This window comes from Paramisgurnus dabryanus, chromosome 16 (genome assembly GCF_030506205.2).
Source record: "Paramisgurnus dabryanus chromosome 16, PD_genome_1.1, whole genome shotgun sequence".
Taxonomy (NCBI): domain Eukaryota; kingdom Metazoa; phylum Chordata; class Actinopteri; order Cypriniformes; family Cobitidae; genus Paramisgurnus; species Paramisgurnus dabryanus.
Window position 1 is genome coordinate 20,495,302 of NC_133352.1, and position 25,272 is coordinate 20,520,573.

The 25,272-nt window shown below is 36.7% G+C and overlaps 1 protein-coding gene across 1 annotated transcript; it reads right to left on the reverse strand.

Moving 5' to 3' along the window:
* Positions 1–318: 318 nt before the first annotated feature.
* On the reverse strand, positions 319–18,183 carry gdpd2 (glycerophosphodiester phosphodiesterase domain containing 2). Its single transcript, XM_065271929.2, has 15 exons — positions 18,002–18,183; positions 13,155–13,325; positions 7,046–7,149; positions 6,803–6,896; positions 6,663–6,722; positions 5,600–5,698; positions 5,234–5,327; positions 4,919–5,058; positions 4,323–4,405; positions 4,084–4,243; positions 3,465–3,686; positions 3,131–3,279; positions 2,426–2,573; positions 2,204–2,286; positions 319–1,039 (listed from the first exon to the last, which is right to left on the reverse strand). Exons 2-15 carry the CDS (start codon positions 13,230–13,232, stop codon positions 976–978), a joined length of 1,578 nt encoding a protein of 525 aa, XP_065128001.2. The 5' UTR covers positions 13,233–13,325; positions 18,002–18,183; the 3' UTR covers positions 319–975.
* Positions 18,184–25,272: the final 7,089 nt, after the last annotated feature.

Below are 25,272 nucleotides of genomic sequence, written 5' to 3' on the forward strand. Positions count from 1 at the left end.
TTGATCCCATGGAAATATACTGTAACGGTTACTGTTTGCACTGTCACTTTGGATTAAAGCATATGCCAAATGCGTGAATGTTGCTAAATTTAAGGCTCTCTATAAGGGATATTAAAATTATGTTGTGTACATAATCCATAAAACATACCTGAAACAACTATTTCTTTCGCCAGGGAATCAGAAAACAACCTGTTTGCCAAAAAAGGGTGATGCTTGTTTGGTCCTAGATGTTAATAATTCAGTGCCGCCTGCCCCCTACTGGACAGACAGTGAACCAGGGATTAGTCTAAAGATGAAAGTAATGATGCCCAAACCTGCTTAACATTTTTGCAATAAATTGTTGTGTTTGTGAAGTCTTTATTTAACATTCGTCACATAATAGAAAACAAATAATTTTTCCATCCCCTTCAAAACGGTACATTTCAAAACAGATACAAAAGCAAGATTTTTAACAACAAAATACTGTGTTCAGTCCTTTGTAAAATCTGTAAAACCAGTTTTGGTTGTTTTAAGACGCAAAATCACTTTGTTTAGTATTAGTATTTTTTACTAATATGCAGGTTTTCAATTGATAATGCAACTGCTGTCTCAATTTCTGCATTTATTATAAATGCTTTTAATTACCAAAAGTCAATGAAATTTATATTACATCTATATACAAAGTACAAAAGTTAGTAAAAATTGACGTTATAAAAACGGAATAACATGTCTTCTATACAAGGAATTTGAATACAAAAGTAAAAGTTGTGCTGAAATTACGTGACTTATCAAAAGATGGCAGCATCACACAATCTGTTCTAAAAACAAGTAATAACAAACCCACCAATACCTGGCATATGTGAACTACTGTACATTTAAAACACAAGCACGATGTGAAAATTTGGCACATACAATGTCATTTACATCTGTTAATGATATAGGATATTTAAAATGGAGACACAGAAATGTCTTTATTCACGTCCCTGATGACATCATTCAGAAACCAAGCAGAGGGACTCCTCTCTCCTTTTGGTTTTGGCGGATAATCCTCATTCTTCTCCTGTTAACCAACAAACATAAACATGTCTCTTGTTTTGATTTGCACTAACATGCTCCTTTACATTTACGACATTTTTGTAATTATTAAACTAATAATGTAGACAACATATTTACACATTACATGCACGCTGCATTAAAAGGCACATATAATGCAAAATCCACTTTTACATAAATGTATGTTTGAACACACCAACCCTACAATCAGTGGTGGCCGATGACTTAGTTTTCGAGGTCGCATGATGCGAAGCTCGTCACAACATGTATTTAGCCCATCATGTGTGTGGCTCGTCATTTCAAAATGTGTGCTCGTGCATCATGTAAATTTATGTGCATCACGTGTCATGTCAAAATAAGTGCCTGCTGCAGACACTTCAAAGGGGTTTATGATAAAAGAGACGCTCACGTTTGCCAGAAACTCGCTTAATCTCATGTGTAATCAGAGTTTAGTGTTAAGTGAGTGTCTTGCGGGTATTTTGTTTCTCTTTTATCATAAACTCTTTTGACGCATGTGCACATGGTTCACATGACGCAACAAACACATATTTTAAATTCACGCCCCTTGGAAGAGAAGTCACCGGCCGCCACTGCCTACAATGAAAAAGTCAACCCTCCTTTATTAATCCCCTTTAAACCAAAGCAGTCTAATTAGAAATGCCGTTTTGATTTTCTTGTTAATGTGATGTCACAAAAACAAAGCCCCGCCCATGCCACTGACTTACTGGTTAATTTTACCCAAAAGCTTTTTTAAATGTGTTTGTTAGCTTGCTGTAGCACTAATGTGGCTAAAGATACTATTGTCTCAGACTGTATTCACAGGAATCAGATCTATTTTTACCAAAAGCGCACACTGTCTGTTGGTAAGAGGGTGAGGAGCTGTAGCTCATTGACATTTAAAGGTACACACATGAAAACAGTGCTTTTTGCTCCCACCCAAATAGGGGCATTTTGACATGCTATAACAAATGATCTGTGAAGGATTTTGAGCTGAAACTTAACAGACACATAGGCACACCTAAGACTTACGTTACACCATTATACCTGTATGTGCCCTTTAATAACTAACTATTATTGTAATTCGTAACATACAAATGTTCTTTCATAAAAACAGAATACATCTGACCAAAAGCGAATTTAAAGATATATATAAAAAAGTTTAATTGCTTACTTTTGCCAAAGAAAAACTCCAAACATCAACAGCACAGATATCACATCAGCCGAGATCCAGATCCCCTTGTACCAATTAGGGCTCTTTCATTGTTATACACATACAGACAAAAACACACATAACACACACAAAATATCAGTGATGTTACATATACAGACAAGCCCGTGTCAATTATGAACGGAATGGCAGTATAGATAGTTGAAAGGGTAGGCTGGGATTTACCAGATGCCAGTCAGGCTGCTGCATGTCTTTGAAGAGATGGCAGGCATTGGTGGTCACTGAAGTGACCCCAGAGCACCACAGTAATGAGAAGAGCCAACGCTCATTCACCACCCACACGTTCACCGACACATTTCTTTCTCGCAGATCACTGTGCAGTTTAATAACAAGCACATTAACACGCATAAAAAACAAACATATTATGAATACAACCAACATAGGTATTATTTCCAATCTATTCAGTTCCCTTAGGCTCTATATTACCTGAACTTTTTGACAGGTTTCAACAAGCCAGCCTATCTATGCTGTAGACAGGAGTGGCGTGGCAGTTTTAACATGCAATGCTATTCATCAGTCAAGCTTTTCTAGTTTAATTTGACTGTTTCTTCATCTTTACTGTCTGTTAAAATAGCAAGCGCACCTTACGAGAAGCAAGATTATCGTTTTAAACAACAATCATCCGTCTTGGCCTGTTAAGTTTTTTGGAACGCAAGCATCACTGATAATATAATAATTAATAAGTATATTTTTAAGTTTTAGTTACAGATCATCTCATCATGTGTCAAAAGCATTTCTGTCGTCTGTGTCACAAAGTAAACTGTCGTGAGAATCGGGACTCACTTAAGCTATGAGATCATACCTACTTAAATGACACAAGCATCATGTCTCTGCATGTTAGATGGGCTACAATAATCCGTCTGCACTCACCGTATTTCACGAGCACTCAGTGAACTATATTGCACGTTCAGAAAGCTCCCGCCATCTGCATCCATATCGCGAACATTATTGTACACCTGTTTGAAACCTGGTTCAATTTTGCTCACGTTGTGTCTATGTTCCCAAGGAAGCCACCATATCTAAAATAAATCACAGTATTGACATTTCAACATTGGTGGTAAATAGAAAACAGTAAATGAATTGCATACTTTTTATGCATACTTTTTGAATGGGTACAGTGCCCCAGTGACAGTTTCTGAACATCTTTTTTTAGATATTTTTAACATAATTTGGAAAATACAAACATGGTGTAGTATACCATTACCTTCTCTGGTGAGATGCCAGATTTTTTGATAGTTTCAACTGTGTAATAGGAATCACTGTCTTTGAATTCTATTGCGCTCTTCTCATTTTTTAGATCAAATATGACGGAGACCTTATGCTTTTTGGCCATATCCAAGAGCTCAGTAAGAGAGGGCACCGTCTGCTCTTTACTTTGATTCTTCTCCTCTTCTTTGAGCCTTGAAACCGTCCAAAATGGATCTGTCTGTATTTGGCGAATAAAAAGATCTCATTTTAATCCATGTTTCCTCCTCAACATGTCAAATGCAGGTGTTAAACAATTGTCCTGTGTCTGCTCAAACTGAATAACTGGGAGTGAACTGCAAGCTCAATTAAGTTTAAGGTTGTTTACTAAAAATGTCTTGGCGTGCAAAACAGCTGCGCATTTTTCTTTTTCCCAAAGCGGTGGATATAAAGGACATCTGCTTGTTTATCTTGGTTACGAGAAACTAAATATGCGCGCTCTCTTGTCCAGGAAATGTCTAGTTTATCGTTATTGTAATAATTATAATGCTATAGTTATACAATAAAATGTGTAAAAACCTAATCAAACAAAAAAAGATAACTGGTAACAGTTTGTGTTATAATTTTTTTGCTCTCACCTCTACAAACCATTTGCCTGCGTTTAACTGCTGTATCTCTGGCCATGTGAAATCACTGTGCGTGCCATTTTCTCGACCTTTAAATCTGTCTTTCACATCAGTCGTTCTTAACAGGAAGTTTTCACCATGGTCATGCATAAGAAAAGTCGTCTTGTCTTTACTGAAAACACGAAAGAGTATGAAAGAGTATAAAACTGCAGTACAAACAGAAGTCTATAACAAGTGAAGAAAAATTGTACCTAAGCTGTACATCCGTCTCAAACGCCTCCACTTCACATTGCAAACTCCTATTGAAAGACATAAGTGTGTTCTCTGGGGCCAGCTAAACACAACACAAATATACTCAATAACTACATTAATATATAAATAATGCTAACATTATCGAAACATTACTTGATACTTTGTTAAAACTCACTTCATTTGATTTATTTTTAATTAATTACTGATTAATAATTTTATTTATATGATCTATTTGACAGTTTAATTGTTCTTTTATAATTATACTTATTACTTTTTATAATCTTATGTTTTAATTCAGGAAAAAGCAATTGCCAATTTAAATTGCTTATGCCTTAAAGTGTTTTTCATGCATGAGCATGCTGACATGATGAATAACGTTACCCCAGGTCAAAACCTTACAACGTGATAAATATGCCATTATTAAAAAATAGATTTAAACTTCAAGAAAATTATTCACTCTGTGGCATGTCACACTAATCTTGCACTTCGAGAACCACATGACTGAACAAATGAGAACAAGAATTCGATAGGACAGCCAGTGCAAACACAGGTTTCTTGTTTTAACAAAAACATCTTTAAAAGTGTTTTGACTTACCATAGGAGCACCGCGGTGTCCAACGAGGGCCGGCCTTGGGTAAAGATTACTGGTGATGCATGGAGAACAAATAACAAGAGGACACAGAAACACAGCAACCGACACTACCAGGAAGATTACCATTATAAAGACCTTGAAAGCTTTAGAGACAAAGAGATACACACAGACAAACAGAATTACTTGGGGAAACATTACAGAAAATATCTTTAAAACTTAAACAGAGATACACGGCTATTCAACCCACACAGAACTATTATAAACGGTTAAAATATTTAGATTTTTGGGCATTATATATATATTGTGAGCACTACTAACCAACTGATTGAGATCCATGAAAACTCTGGAAGACAAGCCAGCTGATAAGAGTCAGAGCCCCTACAGCACCCAACTGCAGGAAAGGAGCAGTGGCCTGTAGAAATCACAGACAGCATCTCTAGTATCAGTTCACTTCGACAATAGCAATGTAACTAAAGATACTGAAACCTGAGTTTTCATTGTTATACGCATAAAGACACACAGTTTTTATTCATAACGTAACATTACAGTAAGGGATGATGTGCTTCTTCTAACACATTCTTAAAAGATGAGCCGATACAATGAGAATCAGCTTAAGAGACATCAAACACAGTGAAGTCACTAATAATGAAACGATGAATTGTCTGTTCTCACTGCATAGCCTACCTGAAATGACATGTAAATCGTTTGCCACTCCTTTGTCCATCTCACACTAAATCCAACTGTACCGAGGGCGACTATGAGGAAACCTAAACACAGAAAGACCTAATAAAACACAAAGCAACATTAATTATTCAATTATAATGAAATCCCTTATTATAAATTAATACAAAAGGTTTGTGTTTTGAAGGTAATCTACTTAACTATGGGCACTAACTAAGGACTTTTAGAAAACAAACTCTTTTAAAGTCTATATAGCCGTTTCTCAAAACCAAGTACGCCGAACTCGGACTTGTGTCCTTCGTAGTTCGAACTTGCAAGTTCAGACTCGGAAGAACGAACTCCTGACGCGAAATGCATTCTGGGAAACTTCGCTGTCATAAGTCCACACAAGTCTCCTCTGATGCATCTTCGATAAAAATGGGCGGATCAAGAACACATCCGGGGATTTTATGTGAACTTGGGCTTGATGCGAACTTTGAATTGGAACAGTACTTGGGCCGCGACTGATGACGTTTCACAAGTCCACAAGAACACAAGTACAGACAAGAACGCATATTGAGAAACGGCTTCTGTCAAGTCTGACATTATGCGTTTTCAATTTGTGATGACAACAGAAACATTTTATACTTACAAAAAAACGGCAAATAAATAAAATAAGTTATCAAAATCATCTGCTTTCAAATGGTGGGGACGATGAAACCACGCCCTCTTGCAAAAAAGCTGCCGTTTCTCTTAACTTTCAAATACCGCTACAACCTAAATGGATGCTTGCGATTGTGTTAGGGGCGGGGCCATGCTAGGTGGCTCCAGTGCATCATCAAGCTACCGTTTAAGCCACGCCCTACAGTATATAATCCCGAACACAGGGATTTAACAGTGTAACTCACAATTCAGTACTACATAGTTCACAGTCTTTGTAACGTGTTTCAGCAATACATTTCTGACATTTATTTGTTTCTCAGAAATCACTTTAAAATGTTTTTTTTTCTCAAAACAAGGTCCAATAGTGGATTTGCATGCTTTACAGAAGAACTACATGTGTAAAAAAATTGTCATGTAAGAGTACCTTATGCAGGCAGTGTAAGACCAACGGTTCTCTGATTGCAAAATGTATTAGTCCAAATACCTGAAATAAAGTTTGTGTTTTTAAACGAACAATTCCATATTATTTCCTTTAAACTGCATGTTTCTATTCTCCCATCTTACCAGTAAAAGGAGGCAGTATGTGGCTACCACAGCAAAAATTATCATCAGTATTATGTACCAGTTCACCCATCGTTTCATTATTGTAAAGGCAAGCCTGCAAATGGAAATGTAATATAAAACAATCACAGCCAGTAAATCAAGTCAGTGTAACATTGAAACAATTCTAGACAAACTGCAATAGATGCAGTGTAGGCTACTTGTATAATAAACATATTACATGGTTGTGTTTATGTATGTGCTCACCCATTTAAATCACTCTGGTCATTGAAAGCAATAAAACAAACATACATCCAACTCAGGGCAAGTATGGACACAAAAGACAAAAACAGGAATCCGCAGCATGCCGTCTATAAAAAAAGACAGGACAAAATAAACAATAAAGCAAATTTTAACTATTTTACTTTTTTGTTGTTGTTGTGAAAAATAGTGCAGTGCGGTCTGGCTCTATCAGCGGTCCTAAACTACATAGATTTTCTGCACTTTTAATGGAATCCACTTAAATATGTGAAATTTTTTTTAGGATTTTGTTTCGCTTTCCCGGTCTCGTGCTCATTCCCAAGGACAATGGGAGTAACAGACCCAGTTCCGGCTGCCATGGAGGTCATCACGCCACTGATCTACTGGCCTTCCTTCAACGTGATGCCCAGCCGATGTCAGACCAACGACCATCAGCTGCCCCCATCTAATCTACTTATCCGTGTATACATATACATGTAGCTATGTCTGGCTCTCTTCCAAGGGTATTTTTTCAACCCCTGGGGAGTGCGCTGACATTGGCTTAACTTTGCACCCCCTTACATAGCTTACATTTTTACTACACTCGCTTGTATGGTTAATCTTAACCGCTGTATTTTGCTGCTTATGTTTTATGATTGCATCTATTAATGTAAAGCTGCTTTGAAATAATTAAACAATTGTGAAAAGCGCTATATAAATAAAATTGAATTAAATGTGATAAAATGTGGTGAACTGAGCTAAGAGTACACCATTAATCATAGTTGAAAGCATAAGAATTTTCAATAAATTTAATAAAAGCACCCAAGTGGTGCAAAGTACACTGTAAAAAATGCTGGGTTATTTTCAACTAAGCGTTGGGTCAAAAAGGGACATACCCCACCCATAGGACTGTAATTTAACCTGCTGAAATTTTGTATAGTCTACAGTACGTGTGTGAATGTTTTTCAAATATTTCTAAAATCTACAGGTGCAGATTCTTTATGCATAAACCTATCTGTCACCATGTTTATAGAACTTTTCTCCTTGTCTTTCGCTGACACTAAAAGATGTTTTAGGGAGCTTACGTTTTATTTAAAGAGACGTTTCACATTGAAGGGCTTTATGCCTTTCAACAGCCCATACGTACATACAACGTGTTTGAACTACGTGCTAAACAACAAACATGTTTACTTTAACTTTCTCTCAGCACTCCACCTGTGTGCGTGTGACTGAATGGGTTAACCACAAATGACAGCCCGAAGGAATTGGAGCAAATCCATTGTCTCCTTATGCCGAGTTTCGCCTACTGATGCGGATATGCAAATGTGAGCCAATTTTTTAAGCAAATAACTACCATGAGTATTACTACCAAATCCCACGCGAGATTTTACAAAATTCTGAATGCAGCTGTAATTGTTTCTGACATGAATCAAAGGGATATTTAGGCTTCTACTTAACTTACTTTTCAGCCTGTCATCAGACTCTTACTCATCAGACTCTTTGTTTTCAATAAGAGGCATTTGAATGATAATTGTTCATTAAGGAGACATTCAATGACAACAATCTTCTTTGATTCTGCTTTGCATTTATTATTCAACTATTATACGCTTTCTCAAATGAGTGTATGCAGTCGCCTCTTCACAAGACACAGCATACAGTATAATACTGTAAAAACAAAACCAAGGGACACTAACAGTGGCTAAAGAGGATTAATTTGGAAAAATAAGATGCAAAAGTGGCCTGGACCAACTGGTCCAACATTCCTATTAACAAATCAAATTTTAGGGGTTGGCTCATGCTCCGATCTACTTATTTTTGCCTCCAAGAACCGATACTATACTATATGATCAGCTATAACATTATGACCACCTGCCTAATGCTGTGTAGGTCCCCCTTTTTCCACAAAAACAAGGCATGGACTGCACTAGACCTTTCTATCAGAACCAGCATTCACACACAGAAATTTTAGCTACAGTATCTTATCTGTTTGCCAGCCTTCGCTTCCCACGTAAATCAATGAGCCTTGGCCACCCATGACCCACAAATATAAAACAAAGTGAATAAAAATCTTTCTGCCGGCCGGGATGTTATTTTTTTGACAGCTTTTTTGAAAATTGGTAGCTAAAGGGATCTGAAAAGTCGCTAAATCTAGCGACAAATTCGCCAAGTTGGCAACACTGGGGAGGGGGGGCCGCAAATAGGGCTAAGACATAAACAATTGTGTTTACAAGAACATTTGTCAAGAGATGTTGGTGTTGTGTGTCTGGAAAATTAAAAAGATAATAACATTTGGCATGACTGTGGGCATGCTTTTGAGTTTTTGCACGGCTGAGTATGTGCGGGATTTTGATGGTGCGCATAAAAATGTCAGTTTGGGTGGATGCCACTCCGCGTCAACCGATACCCGATCCAGGCTTTTATTCCACATTGAAGCCGATGCAAATATCGGAGCGGAGCATCCCTATCAAACAGTCATATTGATTTTAGGGTTACAAATAGGGTTAAGGCTGTGTTTTTTCTAGTGGTGCCCCGATCATATCGTATATACCGGCTTCAATATGGAATAAAAGTCTGGATCGGGTATCAGCATGCCAAATTTAAATCTCCTGTCAATACACTGTCAGAAATAAAGGTGCAAAACTGTGTCCGTTTGGTACCTTTTCATGAATACAAAACAGAATAAAATTTTGGGTAGATTACCGTACCTTACCTACATTGTTAAAATAAAGTCAAAATATGTCCCCTAGCTGTTAGTGGGGCAGCACTCTTTAAAAAAGGTAATTGTATGGACCGCTAGGTACAGACATGTAAACATTTAGTACCAATATGTACCTTTGAGATACTAATATGTATTTATGAGGTACTAATAAGCTCTCTTTGGTCCCAGTATGTACCTCTGAGGTACTAAAATGAAATCACTGGTTGCAAAGCTGTACTTTTAAAAAGGGTACAGCCCCAGTGACAGAAAAGGTACAGTTTTGTACCTTTATTTCTGACAGTGTACTCAATACAAAAGTCAAAACCATGACTTAATAAAAATCCAAAATAAATCAAAACAGAAACCAATTTTTGGTGGCAAAAAATGTAGACAAATTTTTAATAACTGTATTCAGGAAATGAATTTGTTTAATACTTGGAGTGCGGCCCTGTTTACCAGTGGCAGGGGTGGATATTATTCTGGGAAACCATTTGGCTGGGAGTAAAGTGTGGGTAGATGAACCACCAGCTTTGGTGGTGTCTCCTTCTTTGCTAAATTCAAATACATTAGACGAAAATGCTCAAGGTTTTCCAGATGTGTTTGTTTCTTCTGTTGTAACTCGGGCAGGTAGCAAGTCCTTATCTGGAACCGAGACAGAAGCTTTGACACAATTTATCTCTTTGTTTGGAATCCCTAAAATCATTCAGACCGATCAGGGATCAAATTTTACTTCGAAGATTTTTGCTCAAATTTTACAGCAGCTGCATATCAAACACCAGAAAGCTAGTGCTTACCATGCGCAAAGTCAGGGGGCATTAGAGCGCATCCATCAAACTCTGAAGTCCCTTTTAAGATCTTTTTGTACACATATGAAGGCGGACTGAGAAGATGGTTTACCCTGGCTTTTTTTAATGTCTGCTAATGTCTTTTTCCAGATACTCCCACCCAGACAAATCTCCTTCAGCATGATATTGATGTGGGGGATGCCAAACCTGTGGGTCAGCAATATTATCGGGTACCTTTTGACAAAAAGCGAAAGCAAGAGTCTGAGGTTGAGTATTTGTTAAAAAGTGGTTTGGCGGAGCCATCTTTTTCAAGCTGGGCATCCCCTTGCATACTGGTTAATAAAGCTGATGGCTCTTATAGATTTTGGTGAATGCATTAACTAAACCCGACTTGTTTGAGTTACCAAGAATCGATGATTGCATTGATCAAGTTGGATCTGCCACCTATGTTAGCAAATTTGATTTGCTAAAAGGCTACTGGCAGGTGCATTTAACATCTAGAGCCCAAGAAATCTCTGCATTTGTAATTCCATCAGGATTATATTCCTAAAGTTATGAGTTTTGGCCTTAGAAACGCTCCCGCAACATTCCAACAACTAATGAATAGAGTTATTGGAGGCCTAGAAGGGTGTGCTGTATACTTAGACGATGTAGTCGTCTGTAGTGATACTTGGGTGGAACATCTAACTCGGATTAGGGCTTTGTTTGATCGTTTGGTTGATGCTAATCTTACTGTTAATTTGCGCAAATGTGAATTTGCTAAGGCCACTATTACATATCTTGGAAAGGTTGTAGGCCAAGGTCATGTCCAACCGGTCCGTGCTAAAGTGGCTGCTATCGATCAATTCCCTATCCCTACCACAAAAAAGGAGCTTATGAGATTCCTTGGGATGGTGGGTTTTTATAGGGGATTTTGCCCAAATTTCTCTACGGTGGTGGCTCCACTTACCAACCTCCTTCGACACAAGGTCAAATTTGAATGGTCCACTGTGTGTCAGAGAGCATTTGAGGATGTTAAATCTCACTGTGCAAACCTCAGATGATGGTGTGGATTGTGTAGTGGGATACTTTTCCAGAAAGTTTAATTCTTATCAACTGAATTACTCTGTGATTGAGAAAGAAGCTTTGGCTCTGATCTGGGCACGGAAGCATTTTGATGTTTATGTGGGTTCCTGTGGACAACGATTGGTGGAATATACCGATCACAATCCTCTAACGTTTCTTCATTCTTTACAGAATCCAAATCAGAGACTCATCCCTGTAGAAAGATACACCACCTCATATCACCTTGATATAAGACATATTAAGGGAACTGACAACGTGATTGCGGATGCTCTATCACGGGTATAATATGGATTTTTATGCTGTGGTGTTTCCGGTTTTCTTTTCCTTCTCCCTGATCTATCTCTGATCCTAGGGCCCGAGGTTGAGAAGTGTGATGGGGACGGAATCCTGAAATTTGTAAGACTCCATGACATCATTGTATTTGGGAGTTATTTTTGTAAAGTTTTGATGTTAATTTATATTTGTATTGGTGGTCATCCCAATTTAGTAAGTGGGTTTTTTTTTTTTTTTTTTGGGTGGTAATCCTGGGTGGGGGTACACTTCAGGGTCTCTGTGCAGTCCTTGTTTTGGGTTTGTTGAGGATGCTGAGTTCAGTGTTTAAAGTTGCCCCGAGCTCGGCAAGCCACTGAAGACTAGATAGGCCAAGGTAGAGTTTCTATTTAGGTAGGAGGTTGGGGTGTTCACTTTTGGAATTAGTTTTTGGTTTAATTATTGTGATTTGTATGTGGGTCAATTTTAAGGGGGGATGTGTGACGTGCCCTTGGGTTCATCCTACTTTAGCCAGCAGTGGGATGGGTCTTCATTGTTATTGTAATTTGTAACACCTGTTGATCACTATTAAAATCTGTGTGATTTTGTAATGGGGGGCTCATTGTTCCGTTACTCCTTTTGGCCTTTTGTTAATTTTTGTGTTCTATGTTTGTTTATTTTGGTATGTTTAAATTTAGTTATTTTGGATCTTTGTGCTTGCGTTAATTATGTAGTTTTATTTTAAAAGATTATATTTTATTAAGGGATTTATCCTTGTTTATTTTGTTAATAAATATCCTTGTACATCTGTAAAACCTAACAGTTAACTTAACTCAAACCATTTAAGTAAACCGGTTGCATTAGACCATTTAAGTTTTAAAACACATAAATTTAAGTACTGTGAACTTGAGTCATGTGCAATTATGTATATATTAAGTAGTGTGAACTTAAATATAAGTGCATTACTGCATATTACTCAATTTGTTTAAGTTCACAGTACTCAAATGTATGTGTTTTAAAACTAATGCAACCGGTTTACTTAAATGGTTTGAGTTGAGTTAACTTTTAGGTTTTACAGTGACATACAGAAATATTGTGTTTTTTATGTTAAAACAGCTCTGTGGCCTTCCGACAATGTGTACTGTACTTCTCAGATATACTAACATATACACCAATCGGTTCCTGGTATTAGCCGATACTGAATCCCAGGTATCGGAATCAGAGGGAAAAAAAGTGGATCGGAGCATCCCTATTTCTTTTTCAGGCATGTTGTTTCAGACCAGAACCAAAAATAATAAAGATGTCGGTTATGATTGATGGAGTAATGTATGAAGCTCACTCGTTCTGAAGAACTGTTCCAGCGACAACTAAAGATCCCTCTGACGCAGGTTCGGAAGATACTGTCGTGTGAAAGCATTGTGTTTTCTTCACCATCAAATGATTCAAGTCTTGTCCTGTTGGTGATAAGGTTACTGTGTACCGGTGCAGGTGTTAAGTCACTTTTTCACACCTAAAATTGAGTGGGAGGAGAGAGAATAATACAAGGTGGGGATTATTCAAGGAAACCAGTTACAAAATGAACATTATATACAGTCAAGTTGTTTTAAGCTTGTATGCAGTTTTATTTTCCACAGAATACAAAAGGAGACTGAAAAAGAACAAAAGATATTTGAAAGCAGTTTATAATGACAACATGATATATTCCAAGTAAACTTATAATAATACTTCCCTTTAATGAGCTTGTGACCCATCAAGAACCAATTTACAAACCCAACTGAATGCTTTGATGTTAATAAATGACCAGTATAAAGATTTCAACATCTATTTGTTTCGTTTCAGAAAAAAAAGTGATACAGGTTTGAAACAACATAAGTAAACGATGACAGGAACTTCATTATTATGTCACTGCTCTTAAGCCTCTACATACTGTAGACCTGACTGCACACCGCATGACTAACTCTGTAACAGTAAAAAGGAAACTGGGACCTTTTGAGAGATAGACAGAGATTAAATGACGCAGCCACATGGAGAAAACTTTGTAATGCTTATTTTCTTTTTAAAGCCCTGTGGCAAAAATCCACAAGACAACTTTTTCTAATGACATTTCTCACAACCTTACATTTTGTGCAACTTCATAACTGATAAATAGGTATGAAATACAGCTTATTCAAACTCTCTACCGAGTCTATCCTATAATCAAGTCAAATATTGTCAGATCCAAAAACAAAGTAATTTGAGTGGCTTACAGTAACATACAGTATACGGGCCACTGATATAAGATATTCCGGAATATTTAGCATAAAAATAAAAAGCATTGAGGGCCTTTCTCTTGTTTTGACAGGCTGTGCATGAACTGTAATATAATCCATAATGATGTGACAACTGTTCCTTTAGGAGCGTTCTTTGTATTTTTCTGGTTCACTGGATGTGAAACCCATGATCAGATAAACATGTCTAAGCAGGAGACTAATATGTAATTTCAAGAGCCCACGGCAATCCTTCAGAGAGGCATGGAGAGAGAATATTATTAGCAAATGATAAAAAAGCTTTGGAAACAAGCCCACTTTAAACCGTAGTGTACAAGAGTCCCTGAATGTATACAGGTATAGTATTTTCATGATCCTAAAGATCAGTAGACGTAAATGCTTAAATACTTGCATAAAAAAACAAGTGTTTTGCAGTACGCAAGGTGGCACCTGATGAAGATTATTAACAATGTTAAGACAAAGCTTTAACATTGAAGCAATAAGCTTTGAATTGTATTTACCGAGAGCTCAGATGCAAAACCCTCAGTGTGTATCTGACATGTTTTCTTGTACATGAGATTAGACTCTTAATGGATTCTGCCCACAAACCAGTATTTCTGAATGGCCTGAGGCTGGGATTAAGCTGATTTTGAGTGAAATTATTTGATGAATGTATAGTACATGTCGAGAACATTCGGTTAATATCATTATCTCATTTTTGGAGGTGACATTTAGCTGCGTTTGCATCAGAGCTCCGCATATTAATCTAAAAAGACTGAGCTCACAAACATGTACAATAAATTAAAACATTGGTAATTGTGAAATCTCTATGATGGAATAATATACCATTACCCAGGTAGACTTAAAAATTACATTAAACTGACAGTGTGACATTTCTATAGAACTGTCAGATTTGTTTTGATGAAAAGTTCTCATGAGCAATTCCCGCTAAGAGTTCTGGATTTGCAATAAGCTATAAGAAATTAACAAAATGAATGGTTTTACACACAAAGAGTACCGTCACACTTTGGAATCAAAGAGTTGATGTGTACAAATCCAGATCTGACAAAAAACAGAACATTTTAAAGTACAGCAGGGTTGTTGTTTTGGACACTGGAATGGCAGTAATTTTTATAAATTACTAAATCCCATTTCAGGTGAGACAGTACTTTGGCAGCTCACATTTAAAATTAAAAGACATGCTGTAATGCACCCAGTAACAACAGCTTACAGTACATTTTTAAAAATTCAGAGTTAAATGTGTTTCAGATAAATGGGTACAAAAAGCCTGTTTTCCATGAAATAATCATCATCAAAAATCTTTCTGGCTTAATCCTAGACGGATTAAAACTGACTGTAAAAGTATACACCCTATAATGAAAATAGTTTCCTTATTTAATTACCCTCATGTCTTTTTTCAGAACCCACATGCTAATTGTGTGTTGTGTCTCTTACAATGACACAATCTTTGTGCCTAAATTGTAGTTTGATACACCTGCCAAATCAAGTGTTTCAGGTGTTGGCAAGTCTATGAAAATAAATTTTTAGTGACTTTAAAAACGAATCAATGTTTGTTTTAAAGGGGACATTTCACAAGACTGTTTTAAGATGTAAAATAAATCTTTGGTGCCCCCAAGGTACATATGTGAAGTTTTAGCTCAAAATATCATAGATGATTTATTATAGCATGTTAAAATTGCCACTTTGTAGGTACGAGCAAAAATGTGCCGTTTTTGGGCGTGTCCTTATAAATGCAAATAGAGTTGATCACTTAATGGCAGTGCTGTGGTTAGATAGTGCAGGTTAAGGGGCGGTATTATCCCCTTCTGACATCACAAGGGGAGCATTATTTCAATGACATATTTTTTCACATGCATGCAGAGAATGGTTTACCAAAACTAAGTAACTGGGTTAATCTTTTTCACATTTTCTACAGTAGGTTGATTGAAGCACTGGGGACCCAATTATATCATGATATGTCCCCTTTAAACAAATAAAAGAAGTTAATCAAATGTTCCTGGCATTCCACAAATGTTTCACAGTTTAACAAAGTCAATAGGCACATTGACACACATTGTGTGCATAACTCAAGATTTGTTGCGAACGTACAAGTTTGTTGGGAACAAACTTGCACAAGCAAGAATAAACACAACAGGCTGCCTGAAGACACAATGAATTCAGTAGCAATTATTATTTTCACTGTGCAGACAGGAATGACAGATGGTCCGTTTCAAGTTGTGCCAAAAAGAAATCATGTTGAACAGGTCACATTAGATAAGGCTTTACATTTTTACAGCCCTGGTGAATGTGGAAAAATACAGAAAGCCATCAAAAAGCAACGCAAGATGTAATTGTTTAAAAAAACAAAAACTAATCAGTGGTTCAAGGACAAAAAAAAGTCCTCCCTCAGTCCCTTCAATTTGTGATTCGTGTCACAACAGTCTTTACAAAGATAACATTTGGAGCATTTATGTTAGAACAAAACCTAAATAAAATGCAATCTAGGTCAGTGGTTCTCAAACTGGGGGCCCCCTGAGGGGGGGGGTCACGAGATGCTGCCAGGGGGCCCCAGTTTTATGACATTTTATTAAATACATGAATTCTGTGTAACTTGACCTAAAAAAAAGGCTACTTACCAACATCACTACTTTGTATAACTTGTTTTATTTAATTAAAAATTTACTTTGAGAACTGATTTTCTTTGGGGGGGGGGCGTGAAGGAATGCACCGTACACAAGGGGGGCTGCACGCTGAAAAAGTTTGAGAACAACTGATATGTTTTCATTAATCTTTTTAGTTCACATGTGTATTAAAGCTGTAACTGAAGAAGTGCCACAACCGTAAACATCCCACTTTTGATAATTGTATGTTTAAGCTGTAACTATGCAGGCATCATCTTTTTTTTTTTGAAGGTTATTAGAAATTTTTATTTTATTTTTAAATCAGCTCACAAAAGATAAAGAGCAAATGAAAACAGGAGCAGTGTATGCAAAACTGTAGGCTATGTAAACCCTGCGCGCACACCAAATATTCAGGTCAAGCCAGACTTGAGACCAGCATTAAGCGAATGACGTTTGTCATTATCCCATCGAGTTTTCTTATGAAACTTCAGTATTTAGACTGATGGTATGCCTTACCATGAGATTAATTTATGACCTTCAAAAGATACAATTAAAAATTTCATTTTTGTACTTTCTTTTGTAAGTATGCTTCTAGGAGTGCATTTGTGTCTCAATCAGTACTATGTTAATGACAGCGTTTTGCTCAATGAATGTACTGTTTAAAAATGAAGAGAGATGTAGGTTTTGAACGTTTGTTGATGAGTAACAGCTGTGAGTGATTACAATGCGCTTAAGCAGTCACGTCACAGGAGAATAAGTGAACAGTTTCCCATTGTCAAGTGAGCTAGGGACCTTACGAGTGCCTGAACCTGCATACACGATTTACTGATTTACGACTTCGCGGGAGCTAGGGAACGAATTGAGACACAGGGCCAGTTAACAACAAATCTTGTTTTTAAGTTCAATGACACGTTGTGATATTACTTCCTTTAAAAAGTAATCCCAAGGTTATTTAAACAGGAAAGAAGGAAAACACACGACAATCACCACAGATGGAACATTTCATGGATCAGCCCGCAAGTTAAAATTTAAAAATATATATATTTCAAAATTAAAGTAACAATTAACAGAATCCAAAACTTTTTATTATGCTTTAACCAGACTCTTGCTTATATGTTATTTGCTAAACATTAAACGTAAAATATTGCAGAGAAATAACACTTAACACTCAGTACATCTCTGTAAGGATGCTTCAGTGCTCACACGTAAGCTAATATCAGTCACATGCACACCTGACCATATTCACCTTTTTTAGCGTATTTTACATAAACAGATCTTATTCCAAAGAATCGAAATTTATACGTTGGTGGGTGCCTTACCTTGCCTACGAAGTAATACTGAGGAAACTCAAGAGTATGCTCTCAAAACCAAGCAGTTTTGACACTTGTCCAAGTCCCTGCACCCGAAAACATGCTCAATCCTCAATAGTTACGCTGACAGAATATTAATGGCTCAGTAACAATGCCATTCCACCACGCTGCTTTCTATTGAACAGCACCCAATGAATGTAAAGCTTGTGGATGCTTGTAGTAACGATAATTGACAATAGAGGGCGCGCAAGACATCAAATATTCCAGGGATGCTTTTAGGTGCACTCCTTTTTACAGTCTATGGTGCACTCAAACCAATTATAAACTTTTAAACAGTTGGTGAGTTACCATTTGAATATTTTAATGTAACATACATTATATACAAATCAATACATGATATACAAATGAAAAGCACAGTAAAGATACTTTTACAATGTCCCCTGGAGATTATTGGAATATCTTAACATAAGAATATAAGTAGCTAATGTTATGGTTCATTTTGAAAGGATTAATTAAATATATAGGGCAATTCAAAGTCTAGCCTAATGGAAATGTTTTACATGCACATGATTGGACTTTGTTTTTTTTTTTTTAATTATTATACTTGAAAAGACCTTTAGTTTGCAAATTCTGTTTAACCCTCAGATTGCTTTATTAAGAGGATCCTCAATGTGTTCTTCACGGACACATTTGTCCATTTGTGACCCCATTGACATTTTAAATAAATTTCACAGAACTATCTTTTTAATTTTTTTAATTAATGTAAAAACACTTAAGTTATGCATTTATTTTGTGCATTAAAGTTATGCATTTTTATTTGTTTGTATCTATTTACCTCTAAAGGTAATACTCATTTTGAATGTAAAATAAGCATTTTTATGTTACTTTCTGTTAAAATTCACTTGTAAAATTGTAAATTCTACTATTTAAACACAGTAAAAACCTCAAAATAAGTTTTATATTAAAAAAACATCTCTCTTTTTTAAGTGACATGAAATATTAATGGTCGATGACTGTACTCACTGGTTGCATATGCTCAAACCAATAAACTGTTAACTGATGTTAAATGTTGTAATAAATAAATAAATAACTAAACTACTTATGTTCTTAAGTTAAAATTGTGTAGAATAAAAAAAATTGGGTTCGGTAAGATGCCAAAATATCAAACAAGTCTGACCATGCTGTAATGAAAAGACAAATTAGTAAATTAGTAATCATTTACTTCTAACAATAAACAACACATTTCAATAACTCAAGAACAAACAATGAACAATAAATCTAACAATAACTCAAAAAACGGTAAAAACAGGCAACAACCTGAAACTATAAATAATAAACCACAATAACTAAAAGATCCAGGGTGCCTTATACAGTAAACCTCTTTGCCATTGTGCTGCTTCAAAATGAACGGAAAACTTTGACTGGAAGCATCAACAAACCAGTGGGTCTTTGATCCGACTTTGAAGTGTGTTAGTCTGTGTGTTATTGACAAAATAAAAAATGCTTTATTTGGCTCATTCAATTCTTTGTTTATGTATACATAAGTGGCTGAATGTAAAAAATAAACATACTGTTACATGCTTACGTATTTTATCAATTGCTAAAACACTGTGGTGGTTTCCCGGACAGGTCTTATTATAGTCCCAGACTAAAATGCATGACCTGATTTAGCTAATTGTGCAATCTGTTGTCAACACCTTACTCCATTCCACATGGTTAAACGATGGCTTTCAGCAAAACATTCTCAAAACACATTCTGCACTTTAACGAAATCCATACTGATAAACACAAATGGCAACGATCAAATACAAATAGAGAACACATGTCATTGATTGAACACAACCACTCAAAATTGATTTAACCTGTTCCAAATGAACACAAAGTATAAGCCAGTTCAACCTTCAGGTTGTTGAAGGTGGGAAGGAGAAAGTGTGAGAATGGATAGAAGAATAATATGTGAGATAATGAGGAAGAGTGTGTATGCGAGGTTGGCAATGAGGAGGAAGAGGAGGAGGAGGGCAAGAAAGAGGATGAGGAGGACAAAAAAGGAAGAGGAGGATGAAGAGAAAGACGAAGAGTGGAAATATCTGATGAAATTCGAGCAACAGTCATAGAGTTCTTGTCTGTGGACTGACAATAAGGAACCAGGACTTAAAGTGCAACCCAATTTGAGCCGATTTTCTGTGTCCACCATATTAAGGACATTCAGAGAAGAGAACAGGTACTGCACAAATGTACTCTGCTACATTATGTGCAGCTGTTTCAATAGACATTTGTAAAGTTCATCACTGTATGTATAGTACTGCATGAATATTTTTTGTAAATGCACATCTGCTTTTTGAAGAATTGCCATATGCAGGTGACAGGACAACTATATTCACTCGAGAGGATGTGGCGGCTCGTGACTGCTCATTCGAGGGGCGCAAATTCATTTGTTTGGAGAGTCATGTATGTTGCTGGTGTTTTCAAAATATGTGTTTGTTGCGTCATGTGAACCATGTGCATCATGTGTTTTGTCATGCATACGCGTCAAAACCGCTTATGATAAAAAAGATGCTCACGTTCACAAAATACACGTAAGACACTCACTTAACACTAAACTCTGATTATGCATTATATTATGTGAGTATCTGACAAACATGAGCGTCTCTTTTATCATAAACCCTTTAGACGCATCTGCAGCAGGCACTTATTTTGACAAGACACGTGATGCACATAGGATCACTCGATGTGCTGAACACATATTTTGAAATTACGAACCACACACATGATGGGCTACATACATGTTGTGATGAACTTCGCATCGAGCGCCCTCGAAAAAAGGTCGCCATCGGTCTGTTATAGTGGGCATGTAACACGACTCGGATAATGTAATACAACTCACTCAGAGAAATCTAGGAACGAGTGATACAAGACAACACACAAAAGTCTCTCTGTGACAACCCTCATGACTTGAGACAAACCTCGTTGACTCTGTGACAAACCGTGATGAAGCACGCTTCAATCTAACAAAGAGAAGAAGAAGAGACCAAACATGATTGGACAGTGGGCCATTGTTGAAGTCCATGGTCAACGAGATGGCAATGTAACAATCTGTGCTGCTATCAGCAACCATGGTGGTCTAAATCATCATGTTACACTCGGACCATATAACACAACGGAACCTTCTAAGATTTATTGCCAGTCTGAGAGATATTTTATTTGAGTAGCAGGGTCAAGAGCTAAATGAAAATCCCATTCCCACCTATGTCATAGTGTGGGACAATTTCAGTTTCCACCAAGCTGCTCAGGTAGGGTATTGGTTTAACCTCAATGGGAGCTCAGTTTACAAACTTGTACCTCCCTCCATACTTGCCTTTCCTGAATCTGATTGAGGAGTTTTTCTCCTTTTTGAGATGGAATAGGGATAGACAACCCTACACCAGAGTAAATCTGCTGCAAGTCATGGATTTAGCCTGTGGTGGTGATATAGGTAAGGAATCATTTCAGGGCTGGATACGGCACACAAGAGGCTTCTTCCGCCGTTGCCTTTTGAGGGACAATATTGCTTGTGATGTCAACAAAGTGTTCTGGCCTGACTCAGCCCAAAGACAAGAAAAAGGACATTGATCACATGTTTACTCCTTTTATTTTTGTCCCTTTAAATATTGTATACTGTAGTACAGTGCATTGTAGGCTATATTCAAGAATTAGAACAGAGACAAAAGAAAATGTTTGTGAGATGCAGCCAAGAGACAGTACTGTAACATCAGGGGTACAGGGAGGAAGATGAACAACAAAAAGATTGAGAACTATGTATTTGAACAATGTTGATTTCTATTTTTGGGTGTATTATTTACTGACTGCTTCAAAGTTGTTATCCTTTTGATCACTTTGTTTATAGAGCAGTGTTTGAGTTTGAACACATGTAAAACTCATGTTTTGAGGCAAAAGTTTCATTAGTGTTTGAAGATGAGGTTTTGCATTTAATTTGAAGGACAGCTGGTTTAGATTACTCCAAACTTTCTGCCAGTTTTAGATGGTGTAATGGATGCATTGCCAATTGAATTGAGAGGATGTGTTGTACCTTGGGGGGTGTTGAAAATACAAGCAGCTCTATGTCTTGGCTAGGTTCAGCTGGAGCTGGTGCTTCTTCATCCAAGCTGAGATGTCTTCCAGATAGGCTGTAATGCGTGATGCTACAGTGGGACCATCTGGGTGAAATGAGAAGTAAATCTGAGTGTCATCTGCATACCAGTGGTACAATAAAACCACCAGTGTTAAATGTAAACTGCTGGTCTTTATATGAGTACCACCAGACTTTGTGGTACCCATATATATACCAGCAGTGTACATTTAACACTGGAAGAAGCAACATGCCTATATGATCCTGTCCTATAAATAATGTGTAAATGGAGAAAAGAAGTGGTCCAAGCATTGATCCCTGAGGGACCCCAGTTACCATCTGGTGAGCTGTGGACAAGGCTGCAGACCCTTCAAGTGTTTTGCAATAAAAGGGAGGAATGAGATGGGTCTATAAAAGAAGGGTTCAATGTGGGTAGTTTTAGCAATGGAAAGATCAGGGCCTGCTTAAAGAGCACCTACTTCATTGCTAAAAAACAATGTCATTTTGTGTATTTGGTATAATACAATGTGTTCACGTGGTTTATGGTTAAAAACACATTACTATCCAAATATCTTACATTTTTTTAGCTCCAGATTTCACTATCTTCCTGAAACACACAGATTTGAAAAGTGTCCCTAATTGGACAGCTAATTTGTACGTTGTGATCGGTCTGAATACCTCTGATGTCAGCCAGAAATGTGACGCTCCTTACCATGTTTGAAAGATTTGCGCACAGTGCTAACAGAAGTTAACTTACAGGCTGTGAATCTGAAGCGGAAGGAATTATGATAATGTCGGGCTTGTCGACATCACCAATCCCAGGAAGTAAACTATTGCCTACAATTCGTGTGTTTGTTGTAGTCCAAGAAAAGAGATTTACGTTGAAGATGATAACTCGCGTCATCGTTTTTACTTTGGGGTTTGTACCTTTTGCATATCCTTTACATGTACAGTATACACACTTACACACCAAAGGAAATGTAAAATGGTGAATCGGACAATAGGTGCTCTTTAAAAGTGGATGGAAAGGAGCCAGTGAGCAGGGAGGTGTTGATGATATGTGTGAGTGCCCATGTGAGTGTGTTTGATGGCTATCTGTACTGAAATTTTTTTTGTCCTTGAACAAAATATTAAGGGGTCTTTTCGTTTTTAACCACTTATTGAATCAAGTCCAACTTTTTTGTGTGTGGCCAGGAGGCAAACTTAGGAAAAGTCTTGAACTGATACAACATAGGAAACCATTTTATTAAAAAAAACAAAGATTTTGGACTAGGGTTTAAGTGACTTGAGAAAATCATAAACAGAGGAGATACAGTATATTTGAATGAGGAAATGACTTTCTGGAGGATTGAGGCTAACTGTACTCTTTGATAATCATTCAACAGTAAATCTGAACTCACCTGAACCTTAATTCCAAATAAATGAGTCATTTAATAAATAATCAAACCAGAAGTTTCAGATTGACTACAGAAAATATTTTTCTTCTCACATAAGACAAAATAAAAATATAAATCTGGAGTTATTAAGCCAGTGCATTCAAATTGTGATTCAAACTACACTAGCAAACATTTGAAGTGAATCAAAACCTTACCCGTTCTTGTCTCAGGACAACTTTGATTAATTTTTTTGATCCACTTAAAACGTTGACTATTACAAGTGTTTGCTATTAAATGATGTTGCTGTTATCTTTGCAGCACAAACAGAAAATGCATGGTGTAGTTTCAAACAAGAGAAGTAAAATGTTGAAAATTACCCCATAGTCCAAGTTAGTTGTAATATATCCTGAGATGAAATTAAAATATTCATATAAAATAAGGATTATGATTTTGTTACAACACTGTCTTAAACATAATTGGTGTGTTTGGGTAAATAAATGATTAAAGGTAGATGAAAAAAATAGTTTTACCCCAATAAGGACTAAACTGAGCATTTGTAAAGTACATGAGGTGATTTGTAAACTTGCTCCTGATTGGAAAAATTTGAAGTGTTACTAAATGACCTGTTATAACCATACCCAGCCTCCCCTATGGCCCTAAGTGTCAGTTTTGTACCTGTTTCTGTGATAACTTGGCAATAACACACAAGCAAAGAATTCAGCCACATCCGTTTACTGGTTATTGCTCATGTATCTTTAGAGGATGGAGCAAACATGACCTGACTAACTCACAGGACAAACATTTTGCTGCAACCGGTAAACTCTCACATACAGCTTTTCCAGTTTTTTCAATACTTTTAACAAATTTCCTAAACTCATACGGATAGCACAACTTGACACACAAGCTCAACCAAGACAAAAACAATAGATTTAAACTGTCACATTTACAAATACTTTCACACTGTGTGTCAGAACAGATAACATTATGTGTAGGCTAAAGTCTGTGAACAGCTGTTGAATTGAAACACAAATCAATCTCTTGTGTATTAAAGTATTCAATTGCTCATGAAAACAGCTGAATGAAGTTGTGAAAACCACAGCTGATTCCCAAACTCTTGGGATCTTTCAATGACATATAGTATACAATACAGTAAAAGAGGACCTCTTTGTGCCTGCAGAAGTCAGAGGAAGACCAGCAGGATGAGGGACAGTTGCATTGCCAGAAAATATGTGATGGGATGAGAACATGTGGTAAAGTAGAAAGGCTATAGATAAGATGATAACTTTGCTGTTTCTTTTTTACTGTATCTACAAATTGTAAAGCGCTTTGGATGGCCATGAGTCTATGAAGGCGCTATATAAATGCAGTCCATTTACCATTCTATAAAGCTACTTTGAGATGAATGATTAATTTTTTGTCTTAAATTTCTGCAGCAAAACGAACAAAATGCTTACATTTACTAAACCCTACACAACAAAAATATAAAGAGATCTCAAAAGAAACTGTAGTGCAAAACATGATCTTTGATCAATACAATATTGTATAGGCTACTGTCTATTGTATAAGGACTGACACATAAAATATTGCAGTTAGCATCTTTTTTTTATGTTGGTGATTTGGTATGATTCTAAGACATGCTTGCAGTGTTTTGGTAAACAATGTAATAGTTTAGTTTACAATGTGTTGTTGAGCATGATTTAAACTGTTTGGCCACTTGGGTGTTGTGTTGGTGCGTTAAGAGTTTAGTAAAATTGTTAGAAGTATTGAAAAAACTGTCATAGCAATCTTAAAAAAACGCC